Here is a 19404-nt window from a genome sequence, read left to right as displayed (position 1 = left end):
TCACAAACCAAGCCCCAAATATTGAAAAGATTTTAAAAAAGACATAATAGAACTGATTAGAATGGTGAAGTTAATCATATTTTTTTCTACTGCTGTCTGTAGTATTTGATCAGAAAGGGAAAGGAAAATGGGACTTGATATACTGCCTTTCTGAGGTTTTTGCAACTACATTCAAAGCGGTTTACATATATTAAGCTACTTATTTTGTACCAGGGGCAATGGAGGGTTAAGTAATTTACCCAGAGTCACAAGGAGCTGCAATGGGAATTGAACTCAATTCCCCAGAATCAAAGTCTACTGCACTAACCACTAGGCTACTCCTCCACTCTACTCAGAGAAAGGCTTCAACAAGCCAAGGGCCCTGCTTACTAAGCCGCGTATAGGCGCGTTAGTGTCTTTAATGCGCATTAACCATGTATGCAGGTTAACCGTGTATGTGCCTACAATATCCCTATAGGCACCTACACGGTTAATGCACACGCTAATTGCAGGCGCGTTAAAATGCTAATGTGCCTTAGTAAACAGGGCCCCTAGTTAGCAGTGGTGTCTCTAGATAGGAGGGCAAGCTATATATGGGGATAGCAGGCCAAAATGACATTTCTGCACATCAAAGCTAGTGATAGTGGGGTGGGGTGGGGAGGCAGCATCGAAGCTGCTGCACTGAGGGAGGGAAGAGAGAAAACTGTTGGGCCAGAGTGGGGCTTGTGCTCAGTATCACTTTTACCCAGTGTTTTTTTTTTCTAGACAAAAAAGTGCTGGTACTCATACAGGGCCTACCTTAAGGGTCAGTGTGACTATCTTTGGCTCCACCCCACAGTACACATAGTACTCTTGCTACCAGCAGCAGAGCATATAAAAGAGTTAAAATTGCTGCAATTAAATTATGTACTCTGTAAAATAATGATCCCTGACCCTTTACACTGGACCATCAAGCTATTAAGTTTCAATATAATCTGCATTCACAGAAGCCTTACTGATACAACAGTGGGTACAGAGCGAAACCAGTACATTTCCGCATACAACTCACCATAAAAAATAGATGTCTGATTTTGGTGTCATTTCAATAACAGCAACATAAACCCTCTCCAGCACTAAGTATCTTGTAAACTAATTAAAAATTAAAAAAACTCTGCAAAAGCCACTCAGGACTTACAGAACAAATATAACAGCACTAACTTCCAAAACTCACAGAAGAATATACCTAGGAAAACATAGGCCAGTAAATATTGCAATGAGCCCTAGAACACATACCAACTGGGACACTGAACAAGTTGAATTACTAGAGATCCCTTCTCAGACACTTGGTCTCGCTGTCACACATGAAAAGCAGAGATAGCCCCTCTTCAAATACAGGCAAAACTTAACCTGAGATCCCAGGCATTCAGATTCTGCATGCAGCACAATACCAGGAAAACAGTTTTCTCATGTACAGTGCAAAATAAAGACAGCAAATATAAATTCTCAAATTGGACATATTCGAAACACTAAAATGAAAATAAAATTATTTTTCTACCTTTGTTGTCTGGTAATTTTGTTTTTCTGATCATGTATGTCCCAGTCTCTGGTTCTGCTTCTCTCTGTGCTCTTAACTCAGTTTCCAGGGCCTCCTGTTCACTTGCTATTTTTTTCTCCCTTTTTCTTCACTTCCTGCTCTTCATCCATCTTTATTGGCACTTATCTTTCACATTCAGCTTTCTTCCACTTTTCTGTCTGTTTCTCAATTCTAATTTTTCATCTGTTCCATTCACTACATCCATGTGCAGCATATTCTCCCTCTCTCTCTCTTTCCTTCCGTTTCCCTCAATCCATGTGCATTTCCATCCATCAGGACTGGTTAAAAGCCAGATCCTCCAGATCTGCTCTATACCTTATACAATGGGGTCTGCAGAGGATCCAGCCAACATGACATGTGCTGCTCCAGATCCTCTGCTGCCTTGGACATAGGACTCCAACTTGCTCTGTTCTGTTCTGGATCCTCTGCTGCCTTGGTCTGACCTGGATCCTGTGCAGCCTTGGCCGGAACTTGTGGATTCCCTGGATTCTCTGCTACCTCAGTCTGTCCCAGATCCAGTGGCTACTATGGCCACTTCTCCACCCTGCCCTGCTCTGCTTTGACAGGGCTTACCTTGCCCAGGAGCTTCAGGTTTTGTTAAAACGGTAAAGTTGGTTCTGGGAGTCTCTTCTGAATCCAACTTTAATATTATGAGAAAAAAAATCATAAAGGTAAAGACACATCCAAGGCAGATGGAGACAGCAGTGAATCTTGGGCAAAGCAGAGCAAATTGGAACCCCATGTCTGAGGCAGCAGAGGATCCAGGGCAGCACATAAGTAAAAGCAGAATCCTCTGCGAACTTGATTGGAGGAGGTATAGTGAATCTGGATGACATGGCTTTTGCCTATTTTCTCCATCCATGTGCAGCTTTTCCCATCTCTTCTCTTCCCTCCTCGCCATCCATGTACATATCCGCCCTCTCTTTCCTTCCATTCATGTGCATCTCCTTGTCCTTCCTCTCCTCTCTATCAATGTGCATCTCCTCCCCTTCTTTCCTTCTATTCCCCTCCATTCATGTGCATCTGGAAACTAACACACTGATGATCAAAAGCCCCGCGCTGTTCAAAACAGTGCTCCAAAAATAGCGCTGGAACAGCGCGGGGCGTTATTAGATCTATGTTCAGAGATAATTGCATGCAAATTTAAGTACGCAATTATCTCTGATCATGGAGTAGAAGGACAGGAGAATTGTGCCTGAGCATGTGCTCAGCACAATCCTCCCACACTTGTTTGACAGGTCTGGGCTGTCAAAAGCCCAAACCTGTCAAACACAGGGGCTGGATGTCCATGGGACCACCAGGCCCCAACTACACCTGCCACGAGCAACGGAGTTTCTCCCTTATATGGTGTGAAGCCCCGCCCAGCACATCCCAGGATACACTGGGCAGGGCTGAGCGCCGCCATTTTGCGGTGTCAAAGGAAGAGGAGGGAGGCAGGCTACCTCCCTCCTCTTCCTCTACCTCCCTCCTCCAACCCACAAGGGAGGGGGGGTAGAGGGGTAGGGAGGGAGGGAGGGAGGGGCGGATTGATCACTGGACCACCAGGGACCCTTTGTTGGGGGGTTAGAGGGGGCTGGAGACCCACCGGATCTCCAGCCCTCCCTGAACCTGGGGGGAATCATCGGGGGGACCAGAGGTCCAGTGGACCTCCAGCCCCCCTGTCGCTTGGGGGGGGGGGGGTTGGTCACCCACTGGGCCACCAGGGACTGTTTGGGAAATGTTGAGGGGAGTTAGGGGGGACCGGAGATCCACCGGATCTCCAGCCCCCTGTCACTGGGGGGGGGGGGGGGTCTTCAGGTTTGCTTTGTTGGGGAGAATGGGGGTCTGCTAGCATGCAAATGCATGCTGGACAGGGCTCAACATTCCTCTCTAATGGTCTGCAAACCCTAACGCCAGCTCGGAGCTGGTGTAGGGTTTGCCGCCGCCAGCGACCCAATCTTTGGCGCGCTGGTCGCTGATCATTGGGATGAATATGTTTAGCCCTGTTTCCATGCAGTGGCATGCTAGTTGCGTTCAGAACCCTCGAGCGTGTTGTTTCACGCACTCGGGGACTCTGATCATGGGGCAGTAGCAAACGCCGGTCCTAGTATGGCGCTAACAGCCTCTATTGCAGGTATTTGCTTCTGATCATCCCCCTGTAAGAGAATAATATATAATAAACATGGAGGAATCCATTTTGTGTGTATTGTATGTTTTGTATTATACGTTACTGTATATTATTCTCTGTAGCCTAGTGGTTAGTGCAGTGGACTTTGATCCTGGGGAACTGAGTTTGATTCCCACTGCAGCTCCTTGTAACTCTGGGCAAGTCACTTAACCCTCCATAGCCCCGGTACAAAATAAGTACCTGAATATATGTAAACTGCTTTGAATGTAGTTGCAAAAACCTCAGAAAGGTGGTATATCAAGTCCCATTTCCCCCCCTTTAGGGCAAGATATAGAAGGCTTATGGGTTTGTCTCCTGAAAAAGTTAAATGTGAAACGGAGGCTCTCTGTTGAGCAAACCATGTCTTAACTTGCCAAATTAAGATAAGTGCCACTAAATATTATATCAAACAAAAAGGTTTCATTTATATTGAAAAGAAAAAAAGAAAGAAATTAAAAAAGTTATCACAAAAGTAATATAGAGGGGCATTTTCGAAAGAAACATCCAAGTTGCGATTTGGACGTCTTTGCAAAACATCCAAATCCAGGGGCGGGGAAAACCGTATTTTCAAAAAAAGATGGATGTCCATCTTTCATTCCAAAAATACCGATAGAGACGTCCAAATCCTTACATTTGGACGTCCCTAGATTTGGACGTACCTAGACATGGATGTTTCTGACTTTAGGCGATTTTCAAAACCAAAGATGTCCATGTCAAAAATGTCCAAATGCAAGTCATTTGGTCGTGGGAGGAGCCAGCATTTGTAGTGCACTGGTCAGCCTGAGATGCCAGGACACCAACCGGGCACCCTAGGGGGCACTGCAGTGGACTTCATAAAATGCTCCCAGGAACATAGCTCCCTTACCTTGTGTGCTGAGCCCCCAACCCCCCCCCCCCAAAACCCACTATCCACAACTGTACACCACTACCATAGCCTTTACGGGTGAAGGGGGCACCTATATATGGGTACAGTGGGTTTGTGGTGGGTTTTGGAAAGATCGCTGTTTCCTCCACAAATGTAACAGGTAGAGGGGTATGGGCCTGGGTCCGCCTGTCTGAAGTGCATTGCAGTACCCACTAAAACTGACTGGGACCTTCATGTGCTGTCATGGACCTGAGTATGACATCTGAGGCTGGCATAGAGGCTGGCATGGCATATTTTTAAAGATTGTTTTGAGGGTGGGAGAGTAACGGGAGGTCATCCCTGATTCTCTCCTGTGGTCATCTGGTCATTTCGGGCACCTTTTTGTGCCTTATTCGTTAAAAAAACAGGTCCGGGTGAAAACTTCCAAGTGTTCGTCAGGGATGTCCTTGCTTTTTTTGATTATGGGTCAAAGACGTCCAAGTGTTAGGCACGCTCAAGTCCTGCCTTCACTAAGCCTCCAACATGCCCCCTTGAAATTTGGACGTCCTATCGATGGACTGCAGTTGGAGATGTCCAAAATCGGGTTTCGATTATACCGAAATGGATGTCTCTGGGAGAAGGACGTCCATCTTCCGATTTATGTCTAAAGATGGACGTCCTTCTCTTTTGAAAATGAGCCTGTTAATTTCCAGAGGTTTTTCAGACTAATGAGGAAGCTCACCTGGCATTCACATTGAAAAATCACGTTTGTGAAAGCCGAGCATCTGAAGTCTTTTCCTCTGGTAAATCACAAAATAAACAGCAGGGGGATAAACTTGCTCATTAAGGTACTGAAGTAGTTTCATTAGCAAGAAAAACAAGTCAAGTAGAGTTAATTACCAGTAATAGCCAAGAAATTCAAAAGAGACAAAGGAGCCTGATTCTGATAACCTTTTCTTGGTCTATTCAAGTATAGTTCTGTAGTGGTTTAGGAGAGGGGCTGGAGATCTTGACCTATGATGAGGCTTTTAGACACATAATAAGGCCAATCAAACTCGAGTTCACATAGAAACAAAAGAAGAAAAATGGCAGCAGATAAAGACCGTGAGGTCAATATTCAGGGAGATTTAACTGAGCAGGAGGGTTCCTATCCAGTTAAATCATGCTGACCTGGCATGGTGCTGGTAGTCGGTGGGACTTAACCAGAGAGTGTCACTATATATCAGCACAGCTCTGATTAGTGCCAGAGCAATCTGGGAGTGGAATGAAGGTGAAGCTGGGAGTTATACAGGTACTTGTGTCCGAATAAATATCCAGGCAAGCAGCACCACATATATAGCAGTGCTAACTTGCCAAGGTAGCTATCACGGTATGGGCACTGATATTCAGTGCTGGTACCCAAATATAGACCGGCACTCAATATCTGGTCTAATTCAATATGCAACTTTCAGCTTTTTAAAAAAATGCTGCATACTATGGGATGGATTTTGTTTGGCATGTGGCCTATCCAGTCTGCCCATCCATGCCAACTACTAATCTCTACTGTGTCTTCCTTTTCCTTAGAGATCCTCTGTGCTTGTCCCATGCTTTCTTGAATTCAAAACAGTTCTTGTTTCCACCCCCCACTCTGAGAGGCTGTTCATGCATCCAGTACTCTTCCCATAAAAAAAACTTCCTTCGATTACAGTTACAGAACTTAAAGTCCGCTACTACCAAATGTAGTTCAAAGCGGATAACAATAAAAAGAACCAGACCAAACATCTAGGAACGTAAACTGAATTATCAACAAAATTATAACTAATTCACTGTATTCAAAACATGTTTCCTAAAAAGATAAGTTTTAAGCATCCTCTTAAAGCTGACAAAGCTTTAATCCATTTGGAAGGTGTGACCAAAACGTTGCTGCTTGATACATAAAAAGTGTCTGAAATAATTTCTAGTAGTGAACACTTTTAGAAATAGGAAATTCTAAAAAATTAGAATTTCATACAAGATGCATTCTCGCATATACCGGTCTGCATATTAATGTCATCATATAACCTCGTATAGTTCCATACAATATTTTAAAAATTAGACTGCTTAATTTAAACATAATTTGGCCCTCGAGAAGGAGCCAATGGGTCATTACATAAAAAGGAGTAATATGCGAATAAACTTTTAGTGAGAAGACCAAACAGATGGCAGTGTATCCTCTTTCAGCTTCATACCATGACCCCTTGTTCCAGAACTTTCTATGTTGAAAGAGGTCCACCTCCTATGCATTTATACCAGAGAAGTATTTCAATGTCTCTATCATATCTTCTCTATCCTTCCTTTCTTCCAAAGTATACAAATTTAGGTCTGTCCCCATGTGCTTTATAACAAAGCTCACTGACCATTTTAGAAGCAGCTCTCTAGACTAACTCCATGCTGTTTATATCTTTTAGAAGGTACTGTGTTCAGAAATGCATAGAGTACTCTATATCACCAGAGACTTATACAGAAACACTATCACCTCTTTTTTCCTCTGGGCCATTCCTCTTCCTATGAACTCAAGCATCCTTCTGGATTTTTCCTTTCACTTTTCTACTAGTTTGACTATCTTAAGATCACCAGATATGATCATCTCCAGATCCTGCTCCTCTTTTTTGAATGTATAACAGAGTATTTTGTTTGGTTTTAAGAAAGGATATGTCATAATTTAATATATATGCTTATGATTAGCTATTATCAAAAATGATAGCACCTTATTAGAATTAAAAGAACATGAATACACAGTAACTGTGCTAATCAGTAACATTCTTCTTAGTATGGTTCACTAACCTGATAGCTCTGATGACAGTTTTGAGAGAGGGGGTGAGATCTTCCACTGACACATCACAGTGACATCCTTTGTCATCATATACTTCATCTGTTCCAAGACTGGTATCTGCTAAAATACAAAACCATAAACTAAATGGTTAGCTTTGTATGGATAATATGCAATGTCTGATAGCTTTGCCCTTTCCATTTTAGCATCCAAATTACTCCTTAGAATATGCAGGGCAATATACAAAGAACCCTTTGAACAAATTGACCCTCAATCCACACTATGTTCACAAAATTGGCAACCCTAAGTGGATAGTGCAACTAATATCAAACTGAGCTCACAAACATCTTATATAAGAGAAAGGGAAAAGCCTCAGAGGTCTGTGGTAATACAACATCCTATCGGACCGATCCATAGGGGGTGGTGCTTCAATATTGTGTTTTAAATCACCAGGGACAGGCAGACTCCCTGGAGTCCTGCAGAGCTTGCCTGTCCCTCACTATTGAAAATGGAATAGTGAAACAGCACCCTCCACTGGCAAGACAGTGGGTGGAGGACTCCCGTTCAGCTTAGAGGGAACATGGTCCACAGGCTGCAGTCCTGGAATGGCCCTCTCAAGCTTGACAGCATTTTGAACCAGTCAGAGGTCTCCTTCCAGCCTACAGGATGTCTCCTCAGTTCAATTTTTTTCATGCTGCTCAGCAGACGTTGCCCTCTTATGGCATCAGGAAAAGCTGTTAACTACTTCAAACTTCACTTCTCTATGACTTTTATAGAGCAAATTTGTGCTGACCAAAAGGGCCTCTAACAGTTACTGTCGAGGTTACAAATTTCTAGCGCTCCATGTGCTCCTGACCCGGTAGGTTTGCAGATAGCATTTAAGGGTCTCGGCATGGAGGATGTTCACTGCTTGGGCTCACTCCCTTCATTGAAACCCTCGATGCAACCAGCAAAGCCTGCTTCGGCAGAGTATATGGCAAAAACAATGAAACGAGCATCGGAGCTGTCATCCACAGAGCTGCACCGTAAGTCTCAAAAACTACTACTACTACTATTTAGCATTTCTATAGCGCTACAAGGCGTGCACAGCGCTGCACAAACATAGAAGAAAAACTCTCTCAATCGCATTCGAAAGGCTCCAGTGACAAGGCTAGCACTTCTTCCAGACACTCTTGTCTTATTAAGGAACATAAACATTCCAGCCCTACACCTTCTCCTTCAGCAGAACAAAAAGTACTTACTCTACAGCAAGTATCAAAGAAAAAGAAAAATACCACTAAACATAAAACCTCTCAGCCTTCTTTACAAAACAAACCACCAGCACAAGCACCTGCTTCAGGAGTCTGCCAGTAAAACCTTTCTTCCCGAGATCCATCTTGCGTATCCTGATCATTTTAGACCTTAAGGGGTCCTGGCCCTTCCACTGGGCTAACCCAGGTGCCCGGCAGTAATTCTAAGTTTGGCGTGCGTATCTTCTCACGGTAGAAAATTCTTTTCTATTTTCTACTGCGGGAGGCATTCCCGGCGGTAATCGGCAGCACACCCACATTGCCGCGTGCTGCCCGATTTACCTCGTGAGTAGTGCGTGAGCCCTTACCATCTACAAAATAGGAGGCAGTAAAAGCTCAGGCAGGAAATGGCCGCTTGCTGTCTACATATTATAACAGTCTTTAGTAGACCATCTCCTCACTTAATGGCCAATAAATATTTTTTGACATTACCTACTTATGGTTAATTGTGGTTATTGTTTGAAGACCCATCGACCACCCTACTTTTCTTCGTTCCTTTAAACTTTTACTGTAGTGGTTGCCTGGTCATCCACTTTGGTGGTTTCTTTTCTCAATTTTAAAAAGTGAGCTGTAGGTACGTCCAATGCTGATGATGAATTGAAATATGGACATAAGCATCCTTCAGATCCAGAGATGCTAACCAACTGTTTCGAGCTAGGAAAGACAATATGGTGTGGAGAGAATGCATTCTGAATTTTTCCCATTTGATGAAATGATTCAATTTCCTAAGATTAAGAATAGGCTTTAAACTTCCTGTTTTCTTGGGATTTAAGAAATAATGGAAATAAAACTTCCAGTTGTAATCTGAGGATGTAATGGGGCAATTTGACAAATTGAAGAGTAGCAAATCTCCTGGACTGGATGGTATTCATCCCAGAGTACTGATAGAATTGAAAAATGAACTGGCAGAACTATTGTTAGTAATATGTAATTTATCTTTAAAATTGAGTGTGGTACCAGAAGATTGGAGGGTAGCCAATGTAACACCGATATTTAAAAAAAAAGTTTCCAGAGGGGATCCGGGAGATTATAGACCAGTGAGCCTGATGACAGTGCTGGGCAAAATGGTAGAGACTGATGTAAAGAACAAAATTACAGAGCATATTCAAAAGCATGGATTAATGAGATAAAGCCAACATAGCTTTAGTGAAGGGAAATCTTGCCTCACCAATCTATTGCACTTCTTTGAAGGGGTGAACAAACATGTGGATAAAGGCGAGCCGGTTAATATTGTGTATCTGGATTTTCAAAAGGCATTTGACAAAGTACCTCATTAAAGACTCCAGAAGAAATTGGAGAGTCATGGGATAGGAGGTAGTGTCCTATTGTGGATTAAAAACGGGTTAAAGGATAGAAAATAGAGAGTGGGGTTAAATGGTCAGTATTCTCAATGGAGAAGGGTAGATAGTGGGGTTCCCCAGGGGTCTGTGCTGGTACCGCTGCTTTTTAACATATTTATAAATGATCTAGAGATGGGAATAACTAGTGAGGTAATTAAATTTGTTGACGACACAAAGCTATTCAAAGTTGTTAAATCGCAAGAGGATTGTGAAAAATTACAAGAGGACCTTATAAGAATAGGAGACTGGGTGTCTAATTCCACTATATCTTTTTAGCGATGTGGTGACCAGAACTGAACACAATATTCGAGGTGCAGTCGCACCGTGGACATTGAAAAGAAGCCTGATTTGAGGCTCTAGGAGGAGGTTGTCTTGTACACAGTTGGTACAGTATCTTATCTTATTGTTACACTGGAAGTACCAGTGAGGAAAATACTGTTTCCTTGAATAATTACAAGGATATCTGCACTGAGAAGTAGAAGATTCAGATGAATTGTTGCAAAATTCTTTAATAGCCATTAAATTATCTTTTAATTGTGAGACTGTATCTTGGACATTGTCCCCAAATATGTTGTCACCTTGACAAGATGTGTCTGCTAAATGGTCTTGCAGGTCTTCTTGAAGTCCAGAGGTTGTAAGCCAAGCAACCCTTCTGGCTGAAATAGACGCTGCTGCAATTCAAGAAATAGTATCATAAATCTTACTCTTCTATTTTATTGAAGAACAGAAGTAAAGAGTCAGAGGAGTTAGATTCTACAGAATCCAGTGCTTGATAAAGTTGGGAATACTGAAAATGTAAAATCCAGAGCTGGTTAGCAGCTATCCTTGAAGCTAACGTAGCTCCTGAAAAAAATCTTTATGCCCCACTGTATCCAAGGCTTTGTAGTCTTTGACAGGATGATGCTTTGAGGAAGGCTTGGAATTTTTAGCCTTAATTAAAACTACCTCAAGGACTACTGAATATTGTGGTAGTTGTTCTCAAATCCTGAAGCTGACTGCACCTTAGAGATTGGTTGGGCAGAAAAAGGTTGTGCCATATCTTTGATTGCAAACCCTGTAAAATTATATGAATTGGTACTGCTATTGAGCCCTTAGTGGTGTCAGTGGCGTATCCATTCAAGGTGCATGTGTTGCGTATGCACCCTCTGTTAGTCCCTCCCTTCTCCCTCCTTCTGCCTCTTTCTCTTCCCTTCCGAGCCCTGCAAGCTCTTGCAATTCCCCCCTCCCCCGCACCATAAAATCACCTCGTCTTTGCTCGGGCAGCACTAGCGACAGTGGCACTCATAGGCTGCTTGTGGCCTGCACCAGACCTTCCCTCTGAACAATCCCACTCCTTTTGATGCAATTTCCTGTTTTCTGAAGGGTGGGACAGTTCAGAGAGAAAGCCGCAGTGCAGGCTACAGGCAGCCTATGAGTGCCGCTGCTGTTGCCCGGGAAAGAACTGGAGGTGATTTTAAGGAGTGGGAGGAGTGACTGGGAGGGAATAGTTAGAGCTTTGTGGGGCCAGGCTGGGCCAGGAAGGGAGAGATGCTGTGGGAGGGAGAAGGGAGGGAAATGCAGTGTGAGACACACCCCCTGTTGAAACTTCCAGGCTACGCCACTGAAGGATATCAGTAGCCTTCATGATTGCTTCAAAGTCTTTCCTGTCTGCATTAGTAGTTTCTGCCTCCATAGCTAGGTCTTTTTTAATTTTTTTATTTTATTTATGAAATTTTAATTACAATCAATTATATTACTTGTGCAGAAAAGTAAAAAAACTGGCACGCTATCCGTTTTACAAAATCATAAAGAAAGCAACTTCCCGCCAGATTTACTCAAGGCCCCACCTGGAGTATTGTGTTCAGTTTTGGAGGCTGTATCTTGCTAAGGATATAAAAAGAATTGAAGCGGTGCAAAGAAAAGCTACAAGAATGGTATGGGATTTGCGTTACAAGACGTATGAGGAGAGACTTGCTGACCTGAACATGCATACCCTGGAGGAAAGGAGAAACAGGGGTGATATGATACAGACGTTCAAATATTTGAAAGGTATTAATCCGCAAACGAACCTTTTCCTGAGATGGGAAGGCGGTAGAACTAGAGGACATGAAAGGAGGTTGAGGGGGACAGACTCAAGAAAAATGTCAGGAAGTATTTTTTCACAGAGAGAGGAATGCCCTCTTGCGGGAGGAGGTGGAGATGAAAACGGTAACGGAATTCAAACATGAGTGGGATAAACATAAAGGAATCCTGTTCGGAAGGAAGGGATCCTCAGGAGCTTAGCGGAGATTGGATGGCAGAGGCGGGGCTGGTGGTTGGAAGGCGGGGTTAGTGCTGGGCAGACTTATACAGTCTGTGCCCTGAAAAAGACAGATACAAATCAAGGGGCTGGTGGTTGGGAGGCAGGGCTAGTGCTGGGCAGACTTATACGGTCTGTGCCCTGAAAAAGACAGATACAAATCACGGTAAGGTATACACAAAAAGTAGCACATATGAGTTATCTTGTTGGGCAGACTGGATGGACCGTGCAGGTCTTTTTCTGCTATCATCACCATCTAATATGATTTCGGGATTCAAGATGTTAAACATATGGAAATATAAATTTACATACTTGAGAGGAATTTGCTAAGTCTGACTACCCAAATGATACCAGTAAATTAAATCAGTTATTACGACCCCCCACTATTTCTTCTAGCTGTTAAGAAAGCTGTGAGCTGGAAAGGTTCAAAGAAAACATATTTAATCGACTGATATTTAATGACACATTCACAGGGGTATCTTAAAAAAAAGTTTGCCCTCAGTTGAAGAACCCCTGGTTTCATCAGCAAGAATTGCTAGCGTCTCCTCTGAGTATCTTTGGAGACGTCAGGAAAAATTTGGATTCGCTGTCCAAGAAAAGTTTTTTTCTTTATTCTTAAAGAACAGTTTCATTAACCAGTTCTTGTCAGGTGCTAGAGCAACAGTAGCAATTAACGTTGACGGTGTTACCAACTCGTTATCAGAAGATTCTAATAATGCGGAAACATCTAGTTCTTGATTGTCTTGATTTTGCTGTGATTTTGTAGGCAAATAGTATATATGGGAAAATGGAGGAATGGTTTCTTCAGCCACTCCAAGTATTTCTTTTACATATTTCCTTAACATATCTCACGGAGGAATAGTGAATTGTTTAGGAAAAGTTAAGAAACAGAGGTTATTACTCCTTACTGAGTTCTCAAGAAATTCAATTTTCCTCCGTAGAAGTGTCAAGTTTTTAATAGTATCCTCTTCGTTTGAGCCTCTTCTTCTTGTTCCTTATTTTGTTGTGTTAGGGTTTCCACTTTAAAGTCAACTTCTTTAATTTTTTGTTCTAATATAGAAAGATCCTGGGTCAATTTTTGTACATAAGTACATAAGTATTGCCATACTGGGAAAGACCAATGGTCCATCAAGCTCAGCATCCTGTTTCCAACAGTGGCCAATCCAGGTCACAAATACCTGGCAAGATCCCAAAAAAGTACAAAACATTTTATACTGCTTATCCCAGAAATAGTGGATTTTCCCCAAGTCCATTTAATAATGGTCTAAGGACTTTTCCTTTAGGAAGCCGTCCAAACCTTTTTTAAACTCCGATAAGCTAACCGCCTTTACCACATTCTCTGGCAACGAATTCCAGAGTTTAATTACACATTGAGTGAAGAAAAATTTTCTCCGATTCGTTTTAAATTTACTACATTGTAGCTTCATCACATGGCCCCTAGTCCTAGTATTTTTGGAAAGCGCAAATGGACGCTTCACATCTACCCGTTCAACTCCACTCATTATTTTATAGATCTCTATCATATCTCCCCTCAGCCGCCTTTTCTCCAAGCTGAAGAGCCCTAGTCGTCCCATCCCCTTTATCATTTTCATCACCCTTCTCTGCACCTTTTCTAATTCCACTATATCTTTTTTGAGATGTGGCGACCAGAATTGAACACAATATTCGAGGTGCGGTCGCACCACGGAGCGATACAAAGGCATTATAACATCCTCATTTTTGTTTTCCATTCCTTTCCTAATAATATCTAACATTCTATTTGCTTTCTTAGCCGCAGCAGCACACTGAGCAGAAGGTTTCAATGTATCATCAATGACGACACCTAGATCCCTTTCTTGGTCCGTGACTCCTAACGTGGAACCTTGCATGACGTAGCTATAATTCGGGTTCCTCTTTCCCACATGCATCACTTTGCACTTGCTCACATTAAACGTCATCTGCCATTTAGACGCCCAGTCTCCCAGTCTCGTGAGGTCCTCTTGTAATTTTTCAGAATCCTCCCGCGAGTTAACGACTTTGAATAACTTTGTGTCATCAGCAAATTTAATTGCCTTACTAGTTATTCCCATCTCTAGATCATTTATAAATATGTTAAAAAGCACCGGTCCTAGCACAGACCCCTGGGGAACCCCACTAACTAACCTTGTCCAGTGGCTTAGCCAGACAGCCAATTTTGGATGGGCCTGAGCCCAAAGTGGGTGGGCACAATATTTTCTCTGCCCTGCCCTACCACAAAATATAAATACATTAGCTAATAAGGTTCCTCAATCTCTGTCAGCTGAAGACTTTCTGTCAAGGTGGCCAGAACTCCCTTTTACCAAACTTGGCAGGCAGCAGCAACATCCATAAGCCACTGATGCCAGCACCCTATCCAGCTTATAATCGAACGAGAAAAACGCCCAAGTTCCGACCTAAATCGGGAGATGGGCGTTTATCTCACAAAAACGAATAAAGCGGTATAATCGAAAGCCGATTTTGGACGTTTTCAACTACACTCCATTGCGGATGCGGACAAAGTTGATGGGGGCGTGTCAGAGGTGTGGCGAAGGCGGAACTGGGGCGTGGTTATCTGCCGAACAGAGATGGGCGCATTTCACAGATAATGGGACAAAAGTATGCGTTTGTAGCTAGAATTTAGGGCACTTTTCCTGGACCCTGTTTTTTCACGAATAAGGCCCCAAAAAGTGCCCTAAATGACCAGATGACCACTGGAGGGAATCGGGGATGACCTCCCCTGACTCCCCCAGTGGTCATAAACCCCCTCCCACCACAAAAAATGATGTTTCACAACTTTTTATTTTGACCCTCAAATGTCATACCCACCTCCCTGGCAGCAGTATGCAGGTCCCTGGAGCAGTTGTTAGGGGGTGCAGTGGACTTCAGGCAGGTGGACCCAGGCCCATCCCCCCCCTACCTGTTACAATTGTGCTGCTTAATGCTTAGTCGTCCAACCCCCCCCCCCGAACCCACTGTACCCACATGTAGGTGCCCCCCTTCACTCCTTAGGGCTATAGTAATGGTGTAGACTTGTGGGCAGTGGGTTTTGAGGGGGATTTGGGGGGCTCTACACACAAGGGAAGGGTGCTATGCACCTGGGAGCTCTTTTACCTTTTGTTCTGTTTTTGTAAAAGTGCCCCCTAGGGTGCCTGGTTGGTGTCCTGGCATGTTAGGGGGACCAGTGCACTACGACTCCTGGCCCCTCCCACGAACAAATGCCTTGGATTTATTCGTTTTTGAGCTGGGCGATTTCATTGTCCATTATCGCTGAAAAGCAAAAACGCCCAGCTCACAACTTGGCGAATAAAACATGGACGTCTAATTTTTTCGAAAATACGCTTGGGTCCGCCCCTTCACGGACCCGTTCTCGGAGATAAACGCCCATGGAGATAGGCGTTTCTGTTCGATTATGCCCCTCCATGCGTGCTTAGCTGTCGGTGACTCAAGCATGCTGTCACTGACTGCAGAGCTTGGTAGAAGGAAGTTCTGGCCGTCTTTGGAGGAAGTCCTCAGCTGGGGAGGCTTGGGATCCCTACCAGCTATACAGCAAGGGTCAGAACTGGTGTTAGACATGCTAGGGCCCCCTCCCTGATCCCCTCTCCTCATTGCCTTTCCCCTGATTTCCCAACCTGCCATTACTGTCACACCAACAGACCCTCACCAAATACAGAACAAGGGATCACTTATCAGAAATAAAAATATCTAGACAAAAATTGAACTCGGAACCCCAAAAAGTTAAACTTAGCATGTACTTCAACACTGGAGAAATAAAAATAGAAATCCATTTCCTTTCTCCTGAACACGATACAAACACATTTGCTATGTAGATTTCCCAAAGCCAACATATTCCATTTAAAACATTCAAAATACATTGCTTTTTTCTACCTTTGTGGTCTGGACATTGTATTTTTCCATCATGTTGGTTGCAGTTTCTTTTCTGCTTTCCTGTCTGTCGTCTTCTAATTCTCTTTCGAGCGGCTGCTGTCCATTTGTCTTCTTTTACCTTCACTACACATGCTTCTGACATATTGACTTCTTATTTTTAGCTCTTTCCTCTCTTTTTTCTTCTTTCTGCCTTGCTGTCAACTCAAACTTCACCCTCTCACTGTTCTCCTCCTTTTTAGTTTACAGCTACCTATCAGATTTTCATCTTTTTCTCTCACCCACTAGCTTTTCCATTTCCCCATCTCACTCCTTCCTCAGCCCTCCATTCCCTTTCATTACCATATTTCTATCCTCTGTAATCACTATCTTTTTATTTATTTATTCATTTCCTTGTCACCCTCTTCCTCTCCCTCCTGGCCTCTCCCACATGGTTCCACCATCTTCCTTCCCTCCACCCTTCTAGCTCAGCATCTGCTCCCTCTTTCTCCCCACTCCACTCTTGTAGCCTTACATCTCTCTGCCCCCTCTCTCTTCTCTCCTGCCCTCTCCCCCATGTTCCAACATTTCTCCCTCTCTCTTTCCTCACTCCCACTGTCTGGCATCTCTCCATCACCCTTCTGCTCCTGAATCCAACGTCTCCTCCTTTCTCCCCTCTCCACCTCCTGTGTTTCTCTCTCCCTCTCATTCACCGCCAGGTCCAATATATCTCCCTCTCTCCTACTTTCTACCATTTCTCCCTCTCTTGTGCCATGGGTCCAACACTTCTCTTCCCCCTCCCCCCATGCGGCATTTTCTCTCTTCCTCCCTTCCACTGCCATGTCCAACATTTCTGCCTCTCCCCCTCCCTTGTGCCCCATCCAACATCTCTCGCTTCCCCCTACAACATCTCTTCCTGCCCTCCACCATCATGTCCAATTTTTCACCATCTATCTTCTCCTCCTCACCACCCCCTGTCCAAGTCCAACATTTACCATCTATCCCCTCCCCACTACCTCCCTATGTCCAACATTTCTCCCTCTCTTGTCCCTCTTCCCTCCCAATGCAAGATTTTTTCCTTTTTTACCCCTCTCTACTCTATGTCCCACAATTCTCTCTCTCTCTTGCCCCTCTCCACCTCATGCCCGCCCCATGCAGCATCTAACTTAAGGAGACCTCTCCCTCTCTTCAATGGGGCACAGCACCATCCTTAGCAGGCTGAGCTCTGATCCTGCATTTGCCTCCCTGAGCTCCCTCTCTCCCACAGCACTTCTCAGACGCTGCCCACCCTCCGCCACCACGATCCTGCATCTACCTCCCATCTCAGCACTGCAGCAGTGGACCAGCGGTAGCGATTCATGCTGCCTCCTGTTTCATTCTAACCCAGAAGCGTCTCCTCTGCTGCGCGCCCGCTTCCTGCCCCAGCAGAAACAGGAAGTTGTAATAATGGGGGCGGGTGCGCGGCAGAGGAGATGCTTCCAGGTTAGAACGAAGCAGGAGGCAGCATGAATCGCTACCGCTGGTCCACTGCTGCAGTTCTGAGACAGGAGGTAGATGCAGGATCGTGGTGGCGGTAGGTAGGCAGGATCGGACCTCAGCCTGCTCCCTCCGCTGCTGTTGAAATTAAAGTTCTCCACTGCTGGGTGGGCCTGAACCCAAACTGGGTGGGCCTAGGCCCACCCAGGCCCACCCGTGGCTACGCCCCTGCCCTTGTCCATTGAGAATACTGACCATTTAACCCTACTCTCTGTTTTCTATCTTTTAACCAGTTTTTAATCCACAATAGAACACTACCTCCTATCTCACGACTCTCCAATTTCCTCTGTAGTCTTTCATGAGGTACTTTGTCAAACGCCTTCTGAAAATCCAGATACACGATATCAACCTGCTCACCTTTATCCACGTTTGTTCACCCCTTCAAAGAAATGTAGTAGATTGGTGAGGCAAGATTTCCCTTCACTAAATCCATGTTGACTTTGTCTCATTAATCCATGCTTTTGAGTATTTTGTTCTTTATAATAGTCTCTACCATTTTGCTCAGCACCGACATCAAGTTCACCAGTCTATAATTTCCTGGATCCCCTCTGGAACCTTTTTTAAATATCAGCGTTACATTGGCAACCCTCCAATCTTCAGGTACCATGCTCGATTTTAAGGATAAATTACATATTACTAACAATAGCTCGTAAGCTCATTTTTCAGTTCTATCAGTACTCTGGGATGAATACCATCCAGTCCAGGAGATTTGCTACTGTTCAGTTTGTAGAACTGCCCCATTACATCCTCCAGGTTTACAGAGAATTCATTAAGTTTCTCTGACTCGTCAGCTTTGAATACGATTTCCGGCACTGGTATCCCACCCAAATCTTCCTCTGTGAAGACCGAAGCAAAGAATTCATTTAATATGTCCGCTACAGCTTTGTCTTCCCTGGTTGCCCCTTTTACTCCTCGGTCATCTAGTGGTCCAACCAATTCTTTTGCTGGCTTCCTGCTTTTAATATACCTAAAAAATTTTTTACTATGTTTTTTTGCCTTCAACGCAATCTTTTTTTCGAAGTCCCTCAGCCTTCCTTATCAGCGCTTTGCATTTGAGTTGACATTCCTTATGATTTCTTATTATTTTCAGTCGGTTCCTTCTTCCATTTTCTGAAGGATTTTCTTTTAGCTCTAATAGCTTCCTTCACCTCACTTTTTAACCATGCTGGCTGTTGTTTTGTCTTCCGTCCTCCTTTTCTTATACGCGGAATATATTTGGCCTGGGCTTCCAGGATGGTGTTTTTGAAGAGCAGGAGTGATTTTTGTGTTTTTGAGATATTTTATTGCACTCCGGGCAATTTAAGATTTTTTGGTTTTTGAACAGCATCCATGCCTGATGTAAATTTTTGACCCTCGCAGCCGCTCCTCTAAGTTTTTTTTCACCGTTCTTCTCATTTTATCATAGTCTCCTTTTTTAAAGTTAAGCACTAACGTATTTGATTTCCTATGTATACTTACTTCAAAGCTAATATCAAATCCGATCATATTATGATCACTGTTATCAAGCGGCCCCAGCACCATTACCTCCCGCACCAGATCATGCGCTCCACTAAGGACTAGGTCTAGAACTTTTCCTTCTCTCATTGGCTCCTGTACCAGCTGCTCCATAAAGCTGTCCTTGATTTCATCAAGGAATTTTACCTCCCTAGCGTGCCCCCAGAGTTTAATTACACGTTGAGTGAAGAAACATTTTCTCCTATTTGTATTAAATTTACTACTTTGTAGCTTCATCGCATGTACACTAGTCCTAGTATTTTGGGCAAGAGAAAACAA

General features: G+C 43.8%; 1 protein-coding gene across 1 annotated transcript in view; it reads right to left on the bottom strand.

Annotated features, from left to right (window-relative positions):
* Nucleotides 1-19404, bottom strand: part of KCNQ5 (potassium voltage-gated channel subfamily Q member 5) — an 846390-nt gene that overhangs the window by 89629 nt on the left and 737357 nt on the right. Inside the window, 1 exon segment of the mRNA XM_030199036.1 lies at nt 7345-7453. Coding sequence (XP_030054896.1) covers nt 7345-7453 — 109 coding nt within the window.

Source organism: Microcaecilia unicolor, chromosome 3 (assembly GCF_901765095.1).
Source record: "Microcaecilia unicolor chromosome 3, aMicUni1.1, whole genome shotgun sequence".
Taxonomy (NCBI): domain Eukaryota; kingdom Metazoa; phylum Chordata; class Amphibia; order Gymnophiona; family Siphonopidae; genus Microcaecilia; species Microcaecilia unicolor.
This window is presented reverse-complemented; position numbering and strand designations above follow the sequence as displayed.